The following is a 19,613-nucleotide window of genomic DNA, read 5'->3' as shown; positions in this document are numbered from 1 at the left end:
TCTCCACCAGCGCCGTAATGACACAAACGGCTCTTTCACGTGTACGTTTTATTTTCACATTTGTGATCGGGCTGGGAAAACATACCATCTGGTATGGGAATAACTTCTCTGTATGGTTAGGCATCTGGTAAGTCCGGACGATTGGAGATTAAAAGTAGTCGGCGGCCAAACACCGGTACTCACTCCACAGGACCTACGTGACATAGGTAACACGTTGACTATATTCATTATTATACAAACGAATTTAACCACCGGCTACGTATTACTGTGTAGTATTAAACCCCTACCTAGGTATCGCAGACAAGTTTCGCGGCGATTTGCAGTTACCTCAGCGATACCGATCATCCCCATTTGCAAACAAAGTAACTCCTTGGCTTGGGTCAAAGTCTCAAATCAAAGGAATTAGAATGGTAACCTTTTCTAACCACAGCTGACTACCTGCCTCGTTTACAAATGGTCGCTCTGTGACGTTTCCTCGATCCACGTATTGGAATGTCTTACCAACAATCTGTCGGCCACCCGGCTGGAATTCGCCGCTGGCATCTCATGTCTCAATTCATCCTGCGAAGCTACATTCCTCCCACATTCTTGTTTACTCGACCACTGCCCTTGCGTGTCGTAGTACACATTATTAGGTGTTCCGGTAAAGGTTTCAGTTCTTTGCACTTGGAAGCTGCTAGTCACTTGCTTTCTAGAGCGTCACCAGCAACGAGTAGTATCGCGATTTGTTATCAACATGACAGCCCTAGTGTCTAATACTTTTGCAAATTCGCGTTGTCTACATTGCAAAACAATCGTTGGTGATTAAACTGCACTCCTTTCTGGCGTCAATATCTACGCGTCTGCCTTATGAGGACTCTTACACCTCAACCCTCGTAAAGTCTTCAGGCGTTTACTGATTCCCCCAACGTCAAAGTTTAATTCTAAGTCGCTCGTTCCCGACATCGTTACCCCTGCTCAAGGATTGCATTTCCTTGGATCAAGCTTTCTGGACTTGAATGGGGCCCAGTCAAGATATTTGTCAAGTTCTGAGATCAAAAACATGCCGCTAGCAATGTTGCTTACATGGAGCATTTTCTTGGTCTCTTTAGCTGCTGCTCAGCCTGCTAGTAAGTCTAGGCTTCTTCGTTCGTGTCCTCATAGGCCAAAATCGAATATCTAACGCCTGCAACTCAGAGAAACATCACACTCGTGCGCTGGCTTCTGGTGAGCGCGATGTTATTGTCTACGACCCATCAGTCTCTTCTGCCACTCGAGTGCGGGAGGTCATTGTTTGGGTGAATGACGCTGGTGAGCCTCTAACTACGGCCACGGAGAACGTTTTGCTTTTGCCCACAAGTTTGGCGCCGGACGCTACCTCTAATGCATCTACCAATACCGAAATGACTCCTTGCCCTACGCAGACTTTGACTGTGGCGGGTTATGATAGCCCCTCATCGGCTGGTCAGAGACAGAATATCACTCGTCCTGTTTCACAGCAGGCAATAGATCCCGTCATCACGGGTATCCCGCAGAGTCATGAAACTGGAAAGCCGGTAAATGGATCTGGAGGACCTCCTTCAACCTCAGAGTTATTCGGCGTTTCATACGCGCCGTATCGGGCTGATCACAGCTGTAAGTCTCAGCAGGATATCAACAACGACTTCAGCCAGCTCAAACAATCCTATTCCCTTGTACGAGTCTATGGCACGGACTGTGATCAGGTACCGATGGTGTATTCCGCGGCCAAGGCACATGGAATGCAGCTCTTCTTGGGCATTTGGGATCCTCACTATGTTGAAGACGAGGCCAACAAGATTATCTCTGGGATTGACGGGGACTGGGATGTGGTACATACCGTCAGCGTTGGAAACGAGTTGGTCAACAATGGCGAGGCAGCTCCTCAGGAAATCATTCATTCAATGACCAAGGCACGATCTATCCTTCGCGCAGCAGGCTTCCAAGGTCCCGTTGTAGCTGTTGACACTTTCACAGCGGTTTTAGCCAACCCAGAGTTGTGTAAAGCATCAGACTATTGTGCTATCAATGCACATGCCTTTTTCGACAGCACGATTGCTGCCCACCAATCCGGGATGTGGTTGGAAAACACTATTTCCAGAGTTCAGTCCGCTATCTCTGGAAACAAAAAGGTCGTCGTCACTGAAACTGGCTGGCCAACGAAGGGTGTTGCGAATGGGCTGGCGGTTCCCAGCTTAGAGAACCAGAAAGTGGCTTTGGATGCCATTAGAGAAAAATTCGCCGATAATCCAGGAGACGTGATTCTATTCTCTGCATTCAACGACCTGTGGAAAAAGAAGGAGATGACCACTTTCAATTCTGACCAGTTTTGGGGTATCAACGGCGCAGTTTCTTCATGTGATCAATAGATTGTGAGAGGTACCTAGATTACGTCCATCTTTCCATTTCTTCAAGCATTGTAACTGTTTTCGAAGTACCCTTCGAAATTGGCTATGCACACGCCGTTCAATGTTCGTTTATCTCTTTCTTCAAGTTCAATTAAATTGGTATTGTAGCATACGTCAAACACTGCATAACTTATACATCTTGTCCTCTACTAATTGTACACTATTTCTGCGCTGCCTGGGCCATGGTATTAAGGGCACTTCCATTCTTGAACCATTCAATCTGAGCCTCGTTGAAAGTATGTTGCAGAGAAACCTCAAAAGTCTTGCCATCCTTGGGATGCACAACCATGGTGACGGGTTTGCCGACTGCAAGCTGAGTGCAGAGAATGTCAACCTAATATGCATCGCGTTAGCTTTTGCGCAAGGAGTGTCTAGGTCGCCTAGCCCATGTAATATTCGAAAGACGCCTTAGGAGATCGAAACAGACTGTCTCGGTGTTCACTTACCTTGTCATCAGGCTTGATCTTGTCATAATCAGCAGGTTCGGCAAAAGTGAGCGGGAGCATTCCTTGCTTTTTGAGGTTGGTTTCGTGAATACGAGCAAAACTTCGTGTAATAATGGCTAAGCCACCCAGGTGGCGAGGCTCTAAGGCGGCATGTTCACGGGAGCTACCTTCTCCGTAATTCCAGTCACCAATGACCACCCACTTGATACCCTTCTTCTTATAGTCACGTGCAACGGCAGGAACAGCATCCCACTCCCCAGTCGTGAAGTTCTTGATCTTGTTGGCTTCGTCATTAGCCTCATTGATGGCACCGATGAGCATATTGTTAGAGATGTTGTCAAGGTGACCACGGTACTTTAGCCATGGGCCTGCCATGGAGATATGGTCTGTAGTGGTCTTGCCCTTGGCTTTGATAAGAATAGGGATGTCCTTGGCATCCTTTCCATCCCAAGGCTGGAATGGCTGAAGGACCTGGAGGCGGTCCGAGGTCGGGGCTACCTGGACATTGACGCTGGCACGATCCTTCGGAGGGGCCTGATAAGTATCGTTTCCGGGGTCAAAGCCTCGAGCGGGAAGACTGTCGCCAGTAGGGGGCTTCAAGAGGAACTCATTGCCGTCCTTGTCTTTGAGCTTGTCTGTTAGAGGGTTGAAATGCATGCTACCCGCAATGGTCAGAGCAACCACAAGGTCGGGGGAGGTAACAAAAGAATGGGTGGCGGGGTTGCCATCATTTCTACCAGTGAAGTTTCTGTTGTATGAGGAGAGAATGGAGTTGGCCTCGCCCTTCTTCACGTCCTGGCGATCCCACTGGCCGATGCAAGGGCCACAGGCGTTAGCCAGAACCATACCGCCAAACTCCTCAAAGGTCTGGAGCTGTCCATCTCGCTCAATGGTTGCTCGAATCTGCTCGGATCCCGGAGTGACGGTAAAAGCAGCCTTGGCCTTCAGGCCATGGTCAAGAGCGTCCCGAGCAATTGATGCTGCCCGGGACATGTCCTCATAGGATGAATTCGTGCAAGAGCCGATGAGACCAACCTTCAGCTCCTCGGGCCAACCGTTCTCCTTCACAGCTTGGCTAAATTTCGAAATGGGAGTGCCGAGGTCAGGAGTGAAAGGTCCGTTGATATAAGGTTCCAGCTCTGACAAGTTAAGCTCAATGAGCTGGTCGTACTCAGCGCCTTGATCGGGGCGAAGCTCTACAGAGTAGGCGCGGGCAAAATCTCCAATATCTTTACGTTTGGTCGCTGCCAGGTAGTCGTACATTCGGTCGTTGAAGGTGAAGACAGATGTAGTGGCTCCAATTTCGGCTCCTGTGTCATGTTAGTTTTATGTGTTCATTAATTCAGAAGTATCGAGGCAGACTTTCCCATGTTGCAAATCGAGGCCATGCCAGTACAGCTGATATTGTCGACTCCGGGTCCATGGTACTCGACAATGGCGCCGGTGCCACCCTTGACAGTCAATATATCGGCTACCCGCAGAATAATATCTTAAGAAACAGTTAGTGCCTATGTCAAGTTGCATTATAAAATATACAAGGGGGCCCAGGATACACGCAAATGCTGAATAATTAACCACGTATATAGCATTATGCAATCGCATGCAAAAAATCCTTGTTACGGATACGATAACATAGAATGTTGTATATGCACTTAGGATGAATAGGGATATTGGCTCACCTTTGGGAGACGTCCAACCAGACATTTGGCCAGTCAGCTTGACGCCAATAACCTTGGGAGCCTTCAACTCCCATGGCAAGTTCGCCATGACATCGACGGCATCAGCGCCACCAACACCAATGGCTGCCATGCCAAGACCGCCGCCATTTGGAGTGTGCGAGTCGGTTCCAATAAGCAAACCACCAGGGAAGGCATAGTTTTCGAGGAGGATCTGGTGAATGATGCCGGATCCAGGCCGCCAAAAGCCAATATTATACTTGGCACAGGCGGTGGACAGGAAATCATAAACCTCCTTGTTGATGCTAATAGCACGAGCAAGATCCTTCTCACCTCCAACTTGAGCTTCAATCAAATGATCACAGTGCACTGTCGATGGGTTGGCAACCTGGTCCATGCCAGCAGACATGAATTGCAAAATAGCCATCTGCGCGGTAGCATCCTGGCAGGCAACACGGTCGGGTCGCAACTTGAGATAGGACTTGCCACGCTCAATATCCTGACCATGGGGGTCGTCCAAATGAGAATACAAAATCTTCTCGGCGTATGTAAGTGGTCGGTTCAAACGGCTACGTACAACCGCAAGATTTTCAGACATCTTCTTGTAGTTGATGAAGTTGTTTTCTTCCCAATTGTTTTGGCGCACCTAGTAATTCAAAACGTCTGGGTTAGACGCAGGATCCTCGACCATTTGAGAATAACATGACTTACCTTCCTGTCCAGCGAAGAATCGGATACAGTGGCCATGCGACGGAGGCTGCTGGCAGCGCCATTGAGGACACGGCCCCGGGCCAGGTTGCCCAGAACCTGTCTGGAGGCAAGCATCTTCACCAATGGGCCAATTGAAGCAGAGAGGAGAGTGTCCAAGTTGAATAAAAGAGGCTTTGCCGCTCACAAAGATCACGCAAACCCAGAAGATAATACGTGGGAGGAGAAGATGGCGTGAAGACGGTTCAAAGGGGAAAAAAAGAGAGGGAGAGAGAGAGAGTAAAAGAGACGGTTGGCCACAAAGGTGGAGAGAGGTGTTTTTGGCCGGGAACAGACGAGCCAGATGTTACCGAGCACAGGCGTGATGTGGAGCCTCCAGGGCTGCAGGTGAAGGTTGCATGGGGGTAAGAGAGGGAGCAAAAGCGCAGACACCACCAGCTTGCTTCTTCCACCTGTGGCCAAGGCGGGTTAGGAGCTGTTTTGCAACGGGGCAAACTGGTTCCAGCCAGTCACAAGCTTCCAGATTATAATCCACGACGTCTCTGTTTCGTCATGGGATGCCGAGACCACCTCCCTGCCCCAAGGCCCCGCGCCGGACTTCCCAGCGAACGAGAGGGCACGGAATAAGGGCCACTCCAGTCTGGCCTGGAGCAGAAAAAAATTGCAAAAACCGCTAAGCCGTTTGGCTCCGGGCTACGGCTACATGCTGGCAAGGAAGCAGGCAGATGCGAGCACATGTCAATTGTCATCATCAATTGTGGCTCAGTGTAGCAAAGACATATTGACATTGAAACCACTGTTTCGTTGCCATGGACGTGCAAAATTGTACATACCGAGGCTGCTGAATCTCACGTTGGTAATGTCGACTTACTCTCCCACATTGTTGTTCAGGTTGGCCTCACTGAATGAACTCTAGAACCCAAGAGCACGAATGTCCCTTCTTCCGAGCAACAAACTCGGCTCCGGTCGGCTAACATTGTGCCGCCGCAAATGGAAAACAAAGTCCTCAGTTCCCAGCATTCATCTCTGAGGCATCCCCACCAGATGTGGCTGAACTGCTCGATGCTCAAATCAGAGAAGAGGTGGGTTTCTAGCTGACAATAAAATTCTGTCCTATTGCTCAAGTGCCTTAGTCACGTCCAGGTTGGCATGTAACATGACGACTATGGTGACTTGCAAGCCATGACTTTGCGGCCCTCGGTACGGAGCAGTGAGTGATGCACTCGGTCACCGCATCAGAGTCTCGTTTTTGCGAGGAACTCGGACCCCAGTCCTCGGCGACCGACACCAGTAATTCTCCCCAAGCGACTCACAGTTGTCCCACCACATTAGGACAGTGGACGAATTTCCATCGTCTTTCTCTAAATAACCATGTAACCATCCTCTCACCATGTCCAGTCAAAGCTAACCTCCTCCAACGATCGCTGAATTTCCATTGTCATATTTCATTCCTTGCCTCCACGTTAATATGCCTCAATTCTACGCTGTCTTGCTCGTTTGAGGGTCAAGTTAGTCTTGATAACGGCAGCGCAAGGCAGATCAAGGGCAAGACCAAACATTGAAGGCGAAGAAAGATGGTTCAGGCAATACAGACCACACTTTGACCGTACCAGTCCCCTACTAGTCCCCGTAATTACAGAGCCAAAATTGGCTATGTTCGCGTAGAAACACTATCTTAGCTAAAATAATGATGGTTTATTTGAGTTATTGTATATGCTCTCAGTTGCTTTTGATCTACTACGGAGCAATAATGCCAGGATTGGCTTGTCCCAGACATTGCTTGCGCACCAATCCTCCGAAAAGTCCTTCGTTTTTTGAAGCACCCACAGGCATTACCTACCTAGGTGCTGACTACTAGGTATGGCCCACAAATGAACGCTACAGGCTAGGATTGTAGCTTCCGAGGAATGCCCGGTAGATCCCTTGGTCCTAGTCAACTGTCTCCGCCAAAATTTTGCTACCAGACAGCCATCGACACCGGAATCTCCATTTCACCTCGATTTTACTACGCCCAACACGAACATATATTAGCAAACAGTGTGACGATACGCACAAGACCACTCTGGGACCCTAATACAAGAGATTTTTTCACCCACTACGCACACCTTATCTAGCTCTTGGACCTGCCACGGATTAGACTATGGGTGTCGGAAACAAACGCACAATCACCAAGACTAGGAGGAAGACTAGGTAAGAAGCCCCCGTCGGTATTCGTCAAGTAGATGTCTTTCCTAACTATTATGAAGGGATGTAGATCAGATTAAGGCGGACCTTATTTCTTCAAAACATCTCTTGCACTTCAAAGACACAAAAGCGCCAGAGGATCTGCCAGGTCTTGGCAGGCACTATTGCATTGAATGCGCGAAATGGTTTGACCAAGAGGGGACCTTAAACGCCCACCGGCGTGGTAAACCACATAAACGCAGGTTAGAATCCCATGCTTCTTCATGGGCCTTGGTACTTTGCCACGCATGCTGACTATTGTAGCAGACTCAAACAACTTCGCGAAGAGCCTGACCCAAATCCTCAAAGAATTCCCGGTGGCAACGCTAAGTCGCAACTCGTTGACAGCAGCACGGGTACACAAGATGGTACCTCTAGAGACACGGAGATGGCCACATGAGTGCGTAGTTTGCCTCTCGAATACACGTATCCGGCAATGTAGACATTCCAGTGTCGCCGCTGCTTTGATGATAGCCCCCTAGAGTCTAGGTGGAACTGAGGCATGCGGCAGAGCTCTAATCTTGGTGGTTATTCACCGGCTTATTTTATCCATCGCCCACGGCCTCTTGTTGGGCCAGTTGAGCGTGCACGATCTTGACTACTAACCCTCCCCCTCGTTTTTGTCCCACGTGCGAAAGGCAGGCGAGATTGATGACCTGTCGTCGCTTCAGACTTGACGGATTGCTTGGTCGTCGTGGGCGGGTTGTCAACAAACGAAGTGTCAGTTGTCCTTTGAAATGGAATTAGTACTGGCAATGCAAATGTCCATGATAAACCAATTGATATACATACATAAATGTGGCTTCTGGGTCAGGATCCGATTTAGATGTGGTTTCGATCAAAATGTCTTGTGGGCGTTGTCGTCCAAAGGATTCGGCGATAGGGCCCTGAGTGCCAAGGATTAGATAGAAAACGAGAAAGAACCTTGCAAAACGGGGATCAATATACCTCTGGAAAATCGACACAGAATGCGTTCATGTTTAGCCCGTACAAAAAGCTAGCAAAAGACTCGCTAAAACGAGCAAGGCTTTCGTGCATGAGCTGGAAATGCATCATGTTGGCTTCAAGATCCGCTACGCCATCCGAAAGCTCCCCGAATGCTGGCTCAAAGGCGTTCAGAGGAAAATCCGCATCATTGACATAGACATTGCGCGTAGAGTCTCGGAAAGACGATCGTGATGATGGCCGCAGGGGTGTGGTTGGTCTCGAAGTTCGCGCTCGAGAATTTGAACGCTTTCGGCTCATAGAAGTGCCGCCAATGGACTCGCAGGCTCCATCTGCCATGTCTAAGTACGGCTTTATGTGTGTTAAACCGTGCCGTTGATAATAAAGCTTGTGCAGTTGCGGCGCGTCATACGCAGAAATTAATTCCTGGGCAGATATGTTCAAGCTCGATGCCACACATCCGGGTTCAGTTGGCACGTGTCAACAGTAATCACACCTGCTTGGAGCGGGGCAACCCCATTCAACGCGTCAACCCTCGTCAATTAAGAACATTGAAGTTTTGACGGAGTGGTTCCCGGATTATAACCAGTACTAGAGGTCTTGTTGCCGTATCGGGAATCTCGCGCTTTGTTCTCTCTCCTTCACTCTATTAATGCATTTGAAGACGTCAACGCCCAAGACTGTCCAGCTGTAATACTTGCCTACCTAGGTAGGTACTTAGATGGGCACCTAAGTGTATATTCTTGTCCTCGTAATAATTGAGCCACGATATTTCGAGCAGAATAAGAATTTGCATGCCTACCTACCATAGAGGATTAAAAGTACGTGTTCAAACAAGCTCGATATTTACCTTCCGCGTCGTATACCTACCTAGGTAGGTACTAAAAACTTATTGAGATCCAGTGGTGTATACCTGGCTAGGTACCTGACCAGACCAGATTGCAATCTGAGGTCTGGCATTGGGCATTGGACCGCTGCTCTGTTATTGGCTTCAGTTGTTCAAACAGTCAAGTTCTATGAGGCACATTTGGCCCCCAGACCAGTTGACATCATCAATACTGGTTGGTACTGGTCCAGTTGCCTTACCCCTGCCATCAGCAAGTCCCCACAACAGTAGAGCTCAATATCGGCCTCTCTTGTTCCCTTTGCAACTGACTTGGTTTTGTCAACTTGTCGCCTGGCATCCGGCCACATCCAACTTGATAAATTGGTCCTGCCAGTCTTTTCAATCTCAAGCATTACAGCTGTGTTGATTTATTTGACAAACTATCTGGGAGTCATCATTGGGACCTACTGGGTACCAATCTGAATCTGCATGTGTGCATGCTTTGCACTTTCCCCTGGCATTCTGAACCTGACCGACTTCGACCAGTTGCATTGTGTCCGGAAAGATCTATGAAAGTTTGCAAGGCGGTTCGTCATTGCATCACTGGTGCTCCACCAACAAGCGGGTTTATTTCAGTCCGCATCGCGTGTCAGAGTATCATATATGGGAACTCAGGGACAAAAGACACCAGACGCCTCCTCCTTTCATCAATCAACCTAAGACCGTCCATCGTATCGACTAACCTGCGGCGTCCTGAACCGTCCCTCGCCCTTAAATCCATCAGCATATCGGGACCACCACACGAGAGAACCTCCTTCACCACCAAAGTTGCTACCCCTTGGAGGAGCCATCCGCTTGACTCATCCCCTCTGCGTAGTCCCCGGAATTCATCTCGCAAAGCCGTTCCTATAACCCTTCCTCTTTGCAGCAGCATTTATCACCCAGCCATCGCATCTGCAACGGTGATAATCCTGGCAGTTGCTATTACGTCTTGGTTTATATTTGAAGACGCTGCAAGCCCTGATATACGACCTGTCACCGCACCTCTCTGCGCCGATACTATGTCCGGCACCATTTCTCCTGGGCACCTGGGCAACTTGACAGTGGAACAGGAAGACAAGCTTCGTAAACTCTGGAGTGCAGTGTTCAGGGTATGCGGCGTTGCTGGTGAGAACGATACAGATTCACTACCTGCGAACTATGGAAAATCGGATGTTGAATCCGAGGCTCCGAAGAAAAGGCGCGGTTTCAGTTTCTTTAGAAATGTCTCCCAGCCGGGATCGGCTCTCCCAAGCGGCAACAGCGCTACTGACTCAGCAGACGAAGACAAGTATGGGTTGACCAAGCAGTATCACGAAATCTTAGCCAGCCAGAGGCCTGAGGATATCCGAGAGACTATGTGGGCAATGATGAAGCACGATCATCCTGATGCATTGCTTTTACGCTTCCTGCGAGCTCGTAAGTGGGACGTGGAAAAAGCTCTGGTCATGCTGATATCTGCCATGAATTGGAGACACAGCAAGATGCAAGTTGACCCCGACATCATGTGGAACGGAGAGGCTGGTGCGGCTACTGATGAGAAGGCCGGCAATGAGAAGGCGAGGAAACTAGGTCACGATTTTTTGAAGCAAAGCCGAATGGGCAAAAGTTTCTTACACGGTACTGATAAGGAAGGCCGGCCAATTTGTGTGGTTAGAGTGCGTCTACACAAGGCCAGTGACCAATCTCCCGAGAGCTTGGAGAGGTATACGGTGTTTATTATCGAAACCGCGCGTCTGGCGCTGAAAGCACCCATTGATACAGCGGTATGTCTCCGCATTGCGATGCTTCGTGTAACAAAGCGCTGGCTAATCTACTACTTAGAACATCATTTTTGATATGACTGGGTTTACTTTGGCAAATATGGACTATCACCCCGTCAAGTTTATGATACAGTGCTTTGAAGCGAACTATCCCGAGTCTCTCGGCGTCGTTCTCGTACATAATGCGCCGTGGGTGTTTCAAGGTTTGTCCCCCTTTAAAATGTTTGTAACTGAGCTAAAGCTCATGTCAAATAGGCATCTGGAAGATCATACGTGGCTGGCTCGATCCGGTGGTCGCTGCCAAGGTTCACTTCACCAACTACAGAGCCGGGCTTGAGGAATTCATCCATGCGAATCAGCTCATTAAGGACCTTGAGGGCGACGAAGACTGGAAATATGAGTTTGATGAGCCTACTGAAGGGGAAAATGTTTTAATGAAAGATGTCCAGACCAGAGATCGTCTGCTCAAAGAGCGAGAGGCCTTATACGCGCACTATGAGGCTGCAACTCGACGTTGGATACATCATCCTGCTGGAGAAGAGGCTCAAACTGTTAAGGCAGAAAGGGAGGAGATTGCGGCAAAGCTCAGAGATGGTTACTGGAAACTAGACCCATATGTGCGAGCCCGGTCACTGTATGATAGGCAGGGTATTATCCGCCCGGGTGGTGATGTGAACTGGTACCGCTACCAAACGATGGATTGCAAACCTGTTTCTTCCACTGAAGGCAACTCTGTTGTTGGTGAGACGAATAGGGCAGCCAATTGAAGAGGGTCTTTGTTGATAGTTTGACATGCTATAACTTGGAATTGGAGCACGACTAGTCAACAATTGGTCTGTTTCTAATGACAAATTGTTTTCTACCAATATAGGATACTTGCTTCAAGTTGTGGTGTGTGGGATATAGCCCAGTACAATTCAGTGGCAAATAATTGCGAAAGTGGTGACTACACCACAGGTCGCGGGTAGCATGGCTCCTCGTCGCTCTGCCAGACTCTGTGCACATGCCTCATCATCGCCATTGATCTACATTTTAGATTTGATGTCTTCACACAGCGCCTTGAGCTTGTCCATGTCGCCAGACGTAGAGGGCCAGGTGATTCCGAGGCCTTCTGTCTCGTTGGGCTTTGGGATCTAGTGCTAGGTAAGAAGGCAAGTTCTATTACAAGGATGGGGTGACTTACCATGTGGAAATGGACCTGTCGGGTGCGACGGTAGAAATGATTATTAGCACTCTACTTCCACACACAGTTAGGTGAGGAAATCATGAGACTTACATGATGGACTTGTTGGTGGGCTATGGTACCATTGTTTTGTAGTATATTGTAGTTAACGGCGCCGGTTGCAGTGGCGAGCCGTTTAAGGGTGGGCTGCGACAACGGTATAAGTGATAATTTATACATCACCTGTCCAGACATTACATACCAGTATTTCACTGAGATGATCATCGGGGATGTCCGCAAGCTTTGCACCATGGTATTTCGGTATGACAAGCTGTGATGGACAGGTTAGAGAGCATCGGTTTCAGCAGGAATCGGCAGCACCAGTATAGCTACTGGTACATCGCTAGATTCAGTACTTGTTGGTAACATTCATGGCACATACAGCATGACCCTTGCTCAGGGGGCCAATGTCGAGGAAAGCAAGCGTCTTGTCACTCTCGAAGAGTTTCAGACAGGGAATCTCGCCTACGGGGTTTTGGTTGATGGTGAGTCAGCATGTGACCTAATACAACAGAAAAGTGACTCTGGACAGCGCGTGCTCCCGCCCACGATCAGCCTTGTCAGTTCCTTACCTTTGATGATCCGACAGAATATGCAGGACATTGTGAATTGATATTTTTGTTGATGGATATTTGGACAAGTGAGTTGGCAGGAGAGAGGGGGATTGGCAAGAGCTGCGGGTGGAGAGCTCCTCCTTTTCAACCACAAACTGGAAGGCAGCACAGTGTGGGGAACCCATCCCAAGATGGAGCATGGTTGTGTGAGGTGACGCTGCTTGGACTATTGTGGTAAAGTTATCTTGGTGGATTAGGAGTGAATTATTGTGTTGTCCGAATATCGTTGCAAGTGTTTTGCCGTAGGTTGCTTCATGTTCATTGCTCTGGGACATGGTTGCACACGTTGCACCATGGGAACTTCCTCCTGCCCGGATCCCGAATACCACAGTCGGAGAGCCAAAACGTAAATAGGATACAACTAGTGCATTTATCACCTAACAGTCGGCTGCTACCCAATGGCCACCAGACATCTGAGGATCCCATCCAGAGTTCATAGCGCCGATCTCAGCGGATTACGCAGGCCTGGCAACAACTTAAGGCGACAAATAGATTGTTGACTCCTAAACTAGCGACCTGAACATTGACAGTCGACATAGGGTAGGGTAGCAGGGAGGGGGAAACCGCACACGTCATTGCCAACTCCACCCCACTGTCCTAACAGCGTATCCTTGGATATCATCTGGGCTGGCGCTTGGCTTCAATCTTGACACAGCACCGGGTAGAAACAACCAACAAAGTGAACATTATAACACAACTGCGTAGCCTGGAAGAGTATCGAATCGCCCCCAAATACCTAGGTAGGCGACAACCCGAGCCAAACATTGCGGTAAGCGCAACACTCTCGACGAAAAGGAACATAAAAGCTATCGTGCCCCTACACACATGCCGCTATCTGGCGCACCAATCTCGACAATCGCAAAAAGTCATCCGTAGCTATCCACGAAACGAACATGCCGAGATACCATGGAACCCCCCTGTATGGAGGGGCGATGGTTTGCGATATACCAGAAAAGTTTGCCGATGTCAGGTGAGTCACATATGAGAGAGGAATAAACGTCGATGGCTGTGGCCCAATTTTGCCCTTTGTTTCAAAGCGACAAGATTCTAACACCCTGAATAGTAAGCTGCGGCAGGTTCCAGATAATCAGGAGGTGTGGATCGACAAAGGCGGCTTCACAAGCATCATCTTCGACATTACAGAACGAGTCGGTGAGGCTGGACACGGACCAGAGATAGATGGTCGCGCCATGACTATCCATCTTGAGGACATGGTCGGCTCAGATATCGACACAGTGAAAATCTGGAATACAGCAGAAACCGAATTCACGCGCCTTGAGTACGTCGTGCAATCCGCCAGCCAACATTTGTTGTCCTTGTGTTCCCTCCTGTGCATTTTGTCCAACCCTGCTAATACTCAATCAGATCGAAACCGCCAGCGTACACGCTGATTGCGACCCAAACACCTAAGATCGGACAGTCTCGTAAAGACAGCTCCCCGCCAGACTTCACAGCCATCATCATGACACTGTTACGGCTGGAGAAACATAAATCTGATATCCTCATAACAATCAATGTTCCCCACATCAAAGGGGAATACAACGAAGACGAGGTTGACCTAGAGCTCGGTAAGCAAGGCGAGCTAATTGGAGATGCCGTGGAGTACTCGGCTCGTATTTGGGAAACGCTGAAGATTAAAGACTGGGGACTTTTTGGGGAGTCATGACGTGGACAGTGAGCCCGAGAAAGACACAGGGCCTAAAAGGTTGCTTTGGTTATATCGAATGTTCAGTCAAGGGCCTTTGCGTATTGCTCTAATTGCACTATAATTGTTTCTCTGCACATGGGAAGCTCACACAGGGAGCGCCATGAGTGTCTCATACAGGTCGACAGAGCTAGGTATTTGTACCCAAAAAGGACCAGACTGTATGTGGCAGGTGTTCGACCGCAGCCGAGTTACATCCGACACGCAAAGCATTTCCGCAAGGCACTGTGTGCCAGTGAATCTTCGTTGTCAGCTTTGTATGCTACTTCTGAGCTTTGTTTTTGATACTAGTCTTTGTGATGATAATGCCTGAAATCCATACTGTACATGCCCAAACATCAACCGTCAACTGAGTTAAAATGCAACACAAGGCATTTCCTGCATGCTCAATTATCCTCGAGTGTTAAATCAACCACCAGCTTGGTGACAACATCAGCCTCGTCTAACTGTGCTCCAAGGCTCACGTCCCCTGATGTATGGTCAATGACCTTCGCTTTCTTCAATTCAGCCCAGTTTTTGGCGATGATCCCCAATATACCCTGCTGTGGAACACCGGGGTTCGCTTCCTTCACGGACTTCATGTGATGTTTTACAAATAGCTGATATTCGCTCTGACCCGCCGGCCGTCCATCGCCAGTGACAATGTCTGGCCGTTTAGGCCTGATTTGTTCCAGAGAGCCCTTACAAGATCCGCATCTGTGACGTTGAGTATCAATGCTTTTAGAATGTCGCTGGTACTCCATTCCACATTTAACACACCCCCATTTGTACTTGAACTCGATTTCGTACGAATGCTTTGTAGTTACCTGAACACCCCTGCAGCTGAAGACAGCCGAGCACTTCGAAGCCCAGGACTTGAACTCCTTTCCGTGGGGATTAGTTGTCACGCCGCTAATCATAAAGGTAGCCAAATGGCAGAATTCATGCGCTAGCACGTTAAGCAACCTGTTTTCGTCGCCAACAACTTTTTCTGCCAGTTCGATTGAGGCATGGTGTCGATATTTCTCGTCAACAGTAACATCATCAGGCTTGGTTCGGACGGCTTCGCGGCGCCAGTCCGCTCGGCCGGCTGTGGTGTGCAGAGTTTTCGTCCACCTTATCTTCACCCCCCCTGTAGATTCTGATAACTTGGTAACCTGGCCGTTCGCAATTTTCGAGTCTAATTCCAAAAGAAACTTTTCAGCCAAGGACTGTCTTATTGCTTTGAAGTTCCTCTTCATGCCATTTCTGGTAGCCTCTCGAATGCTCCTCGTCGAGGGTGCAGCCGCATTATCCGGAGTTTGTGGAACAGGTTTTGGCCTGCGAGGAGTGTTCAGAGTATCTTGGGGGCTGGTTGGTGGTGTGATAAAGTCGGATAGGTCGTCACGACTTCTGGGAACATCGCCAGCAGATACCTCACGAGAGTATAGTCGCATGTGTTCGAACTTGCTGAACAGTTGCTTTTCATCATCAGGTGATTTTAAATATTTCCCAGCCGACTGACTTTCTGATAGCGTTGACTCATTATACTGCTGGATATATTGCCTGTTTGGACTCAGAACATTTCTGTTGAGGGGTTGCAGCGGCCCAGTGGCATTGTTCCGCTTAGGTTCTCTGTGATATGTTGACGTGACCGGATGTTGGGCTCGAGAAGAAATGGATGCCGTACTGTCGGGATGGGGAATGGCCACTTCCATGATAGATTCCGCTTCATTCGAAGTGTTATCGTCGTGACCATGACTGTCAATGTACGAATAATCTGACCGACCATCAACGGTGGCGTCAGTGATTCCAAAACTGTCCATATGAGTTTCCAGAGACATGTGCTGAGGTGATTTTATGTCCGAACCGTTTCCTTCCAGTAATGACGGTCGAGCCCAAGACAATGTGTGATCATCGCCAACATCAGGCACTTGGCTCCGTGGCCCATTACGATTCTCTGACTTGTTTGTTGCTAATGGAGTTAATGTGTTTCCTCTAGATGGTGCCGGGCAACCTGCTTCCCCTCGTGTGGGATACATGTGCCTAATTGCCGTGATGCGACTCGAACGAGTGGTTGTTGGAGGTGAGTCTCCGCTGAAATCTGTATCTAGGCTCAACTTTGCGAAGGATTCTCTCATGGTGCTCTGTGTTCGGAATTGAGTCCCATTGTCATCTTCTGCACTCCACGGTTGGAATAGCGGATTGTTGGTATCCTGAACGCGGCTACGCAGCCGTCGCACCTTACGAACTGGTGTCACTACGGCCGATTTAGGGATGAGGTCTCGCTGCTTCAAGGTAGAGACACGAGAAGTTGAAGATGTGCATTGATCCTGCACATTACTGCCCTTTTGTCTTGATACTGTGTTTGGATGAGCTAGCTCATCGTCGCTTGAAGGCCAATAATCAGCCAAGGAGGCCATCTCGGCGGTAGTCTGGGGGGAAGGACAAGGGAGCCAAACAAACGATCAAAAGAAAGAGGCAACTAGAAATGTGTCTTTTGCATACATGAGCAACTACTAGGTAATGAAGTACTAGTATGATGTATAGGACACGTGCTATTCTGGCACAAAGGCTTGGCAGCCACACACCTTACAATTGCTGATTTATCTCGGTTGTCACGGCAACAAGGCAGCACGTGATAGCCTGGGTTTCTTTGGTGGATGCGTCTCCTTGGTAGGGAATAGTCTTGTTGCAGCTGCGTTGATTCCATCATAGGGTACATGTACTCCTCATTATTGCTTGTATGCACAGAATTGAGGTACAAGAGTCATGAACTATGGTCAGTAGACGCACTACGCCAATTGCAATTGGTCTTGATCGTCTGATCTATTAAAAATTTGAGCTGGAATATTTGGCGTGCATCAAAGAATCTAGTGACGAACATCACTCCCAATATGTTGGAGCCATATTCCAAATCATACTCGACTGAGATTGAGGATAACTGCAATGACGGCTGTTGTTCATGCAGCACCAGCGGTTCACGCGGTGTCGGATGATGCTTTTGGGTTCAGTAAGCCACTGCTTCTCCTGTCCCTTTTCTTGTAACCCATTGCAGGCCGTCATTGGCTGGATAAGCATTTTATTTTCTGCCAGCTTCCAGTGTTCACGAGGTAGGACGGGCCGGCGCCTGCGGGTTTGACGACATGCACATGTGGAATTGACACTCCACAGCAAGCTTGCTGCCCCTGAACTCGGCCATGCCGCCACACCAGCCCCCTTGTGTGAAAATGAACTGGGCCAAAGTCAGCCAGTATGAATAGAATTACGCTGTCGGCGAAGCATTGGAGCTGAAACATTGAAGGATTCGAAATTTGATTCTACGGGTTCCATGTATGGAGCCAAGTATGGAGTACTATTACCGCCATTGTAATTAGGTAAGGACTCACAACAGCTCTGGTGGACGTGTTCCGATTGTGGCGTTGTCTCTTGTGCCATATGAGAGCCCGTAATTCCCAAGAGCAAGAAGGGGAACGTCTGGAGACAAAATACCTGGGCATGTTGCATATATCGCGTGGTCTACTCCGTATGGGTGGCACGCTGGAATAATCGAGCTCGCTTGGTGACAATACTCTCACCTAGGAGCTGGCACTGTTTGGCTTGTCAACAAGATGATGCATCTTAGAGTCGAGAATATATGGCACACAATGCACAGAGCTAATGGAATCACAATCCACAGTCCTGGGGGGCTACAGGAATGTTCCCTATGCCGACTTACTTACCTAAAGTAAAGGACCTCCGTAGGTTCCCTATGCATCATGGCACAGTGTTTATGCTTACAAGCCTTAAAAACTCTGCTACGCCGTCATCGTCTCGTCATGGACGATGGTTAAGCAGATATTGGCCTGCATATCACCATCACCACCACGGCATAAATTGGCGAGTTAATGAGCGCGGCCACAAGGGAAACACCTAGGCAACAAATACCGCCGACAAATATTTAGAATATAGCCGGGTACAAATTCATCAGAAGTCGGAGTAGAGTTATTTCTTACGCTCGGCGGCCACAACACAATATTCGCATTGCCAAAGAGAAGTAAAAATGGTGTCCATTGCTTTGTCATTGGCCCTCTGCCCATCATCGGTATTTTGCCACGATCATATCGATGCCCCCGTCTCCACTTGGCATGCAAGCAAGACCCATCAGATTGATCCCGCCAACCTGATCTACGCCGCGTTGACGCAGCATCAACTGCTTTCCGCCCTGCAGAAACCACCCAAAGTATGCTGCCTGAACTTGGGAGTACTGCGCTTGAAGCTTCCCGACACCTGCTCAAAGGACGACCGAGGAGCCTCATTGGCGAGGTTTCCGGTCTGCACATCGCAGCCATCGGAGACGGTGAAGGACGAACTCAATGCCATCCCCGGCAAGTGGACGAGTGAATCAGTTGTCAGATCGCGGGTTGTCAAAAGATGCCCCTGCCCAGAGGCACCACTTGACCAGACCTCTGCGTATTGTTGCGAGAAGCTGACGAAGGTAACACAAACTACTTACTTTGCAAGATCTTGCCTGGCATATGTTGGCACTAGTCGTCTCACGGGACACATCAGCGCGAAACATCTCAGCTCTTCAGAGTGGTAGTGTGTAACTATGCTCCAAGACCTAAGCAATAGGCGAATAACCGCTTCCCCTAAAATCGGATTGCCTTATCCAGCACTCTCTAGGTAGTGAATGCAAGTGTTTAACTCATTTTTATTGTCTGCAATTATTGTCTGCAATTATTACTCGAGCAGACACAGTGTGGTTTCAAAAGTATTTGAACAAAAAGGTATCACAAACCGCGTCGTGTGCTAGGACATATCGAGATCTGTTAGTGTCTGGCATACTTACAGTAGGCGTGGACAAATAGCCTTTTTTTTCTTTTTCTTTTATACCACAGGCTGTACGGAGAAATTGGGAGAAGATCGGGGAAATGGCACTGGGAGTACAACCGCCGCTTGTTCCACGAAGTGCATTCACGAAGTATTGTAACAAGAGCTTTAGATCATCCAGCTTGATTAAACAGAACGGATTGCACAACATGAAAAGTGCCCAGTACCTGGTTAGGTTGGCTAGTGATTGTGCCAATCACGTCCATTGCCA

The 19,613-nt window shown here is 48.8% G+C and overlaps 7 protein-coding genes across 7 annotated transcripts; 4 read left to right on the top strand and 3 right to left on the bottom strand.

Annotated features, from left to right (window-relative positions):
- Positions 1-1,042: 1,042 nt before the first annotated feature.
- VFPPC_08211 (glycoside hydrolase, superfamily) lies at positions 1,043-2,366 on the top strand (the record flags this gene model as incomplete). The annotated part of the gene is made up of 2 exons (XM_018286958.1): positions 1,043-1,109; positions 1,177-2,366. 2 exons carry the CDS (start codon positions 1,043-1,045, stop codon positions 2,364-2,366), a joined length of 1,257 nt encoding a protein of 418 aa, XP_018143771.1.
- A 419-nt stretch (positions 2,367-2,785) lies between these two features.
- VFPPC_08210 (aconitate hydratase, mitochondrial precursor) lies at positions 2,786-4,936 on the bottom strand (the record flags this gene model as incomplete). Its single annotated transcript, XM_018286957.2, has 2 exons — positions 2,786-4,158; positions 4,210-4,936. The coding sequence occupies 2 exons, from the start codon at positions 4,934-4,936 to the stop codon at positions 2,786-2,788; spliced, it is 2,100 nt and encodes a 699-aa protein (XP_018143770.2).
- Positions 4,937-10,290: 5,354 nt separating this feature from the next.
- VFPPC_14361 (CRAL/TRIO domain-containing protein) lies at positions 10,291-11,798 on the top strand (the record flags this gene model as incomplete). The annotated part of the gene is made up of 3 exons (XM_018292130.1): positions 10,291-11,034; positions 11,093-11,234; positions 11,287-11,798. 3 exons carry the CDS (start codon positions 10,291-10,293, stop codon positions 11,796-11,798), a joined length of 1,398 nt encoding a protein of 465 aa, XP_018143769.1.
- A 258-nt stretch (positions 11,799-12,056) lies between these two features.
- VFPPC_14360 (HIT family protein 1) lies at positions 12,057-12,856 on the bottom strand (the record flags this gene model as incomplete). Its single annotated transcript, XM_018292129.1, has 6 exons — positions 12,057-12,164; positions 12,215-12,229; positions 12,308-12,400; positions 12,456-12,524; positions 12,636-12,718; positions 12,826-12,856. 6 exons carry the CDS (start codon positions 12,854-12,856, stop codon positions 12,057-12,059), a joined length of 399 nt encoding a protein of 132 aa, XP_018143768.1.
- A 904-nt stretch (positions 12,857-13,760) lies between these two features.
- Positions 13,761-14,533, top strand: VFPPC_08209 (Ran-interacting protein Mog1; the record flags this gene model as incomplete). Its single annotated transcript, XM_018286956.1, has 3 exons — positions 13,761-13,837; positions 13,931-14,146; positions 14,233-14,533. 3 exons carry the CDS (start codon positions 13,761-13,763, stop codon positions 14,531-14,533), a joined length of 594 nt encoding a protein of 197 aa, XP_018143767.1.
- A 425-nt stretch (positions 14,534-14,958) lies between these two features.
- VFPPC_14359 (HMG box-containing protein) lies at positions 14,959-16,953 on the bottom strand (the record flags this gene model as incomplete). Its single annotated transcript, XM_018292128.1, has 1 exon — positions 14,959-16,953. The coding sequence occupies one exon, from the start codon at positions 16,951-16,953 to the stop codon at positions 14,959-14,961; it is 1,995 nt and encodes a 664-aa protein (XP_018143766.1).
- Positions 16,954-18,572: 1,619 nt separating this feature from the next.
- VFPPC_17839 (hypothetical protein) lies at positions 18,573-19,112 on the top strand (the record flags this gene model as incomplete). The annotated part of the gene is made up of 1 exon (XM_022429516.1): positions 18,573-19,112. One exon carries the CDS (start codon positions 18,573-18,575, stop codon positions 19,110-19,112), a length of 540 nt encoding a protein of 179 aa, XP_022285430.1.
- Positions 19,113-19,613: the final 501 nt, after the last annotated feature.

Source organism: Pochonia chlamydosporia, chromosome 4 (assembly GCF_001653235.2).
Source record: "Pochonia chlamydosporia 170 chromosome 4, whole genome shotgun sequence".
NCBI classification, from domain to species: Eukaryota; Fungi; Ascomycota; class Sordariomycetes; order Hypocreales; family Clavicipitaceae; genus Pochonia; species Pochonia chlamydosporia.
This window is presented reverse-complemented; position numbering and strand designations above follow the sequence as displayed.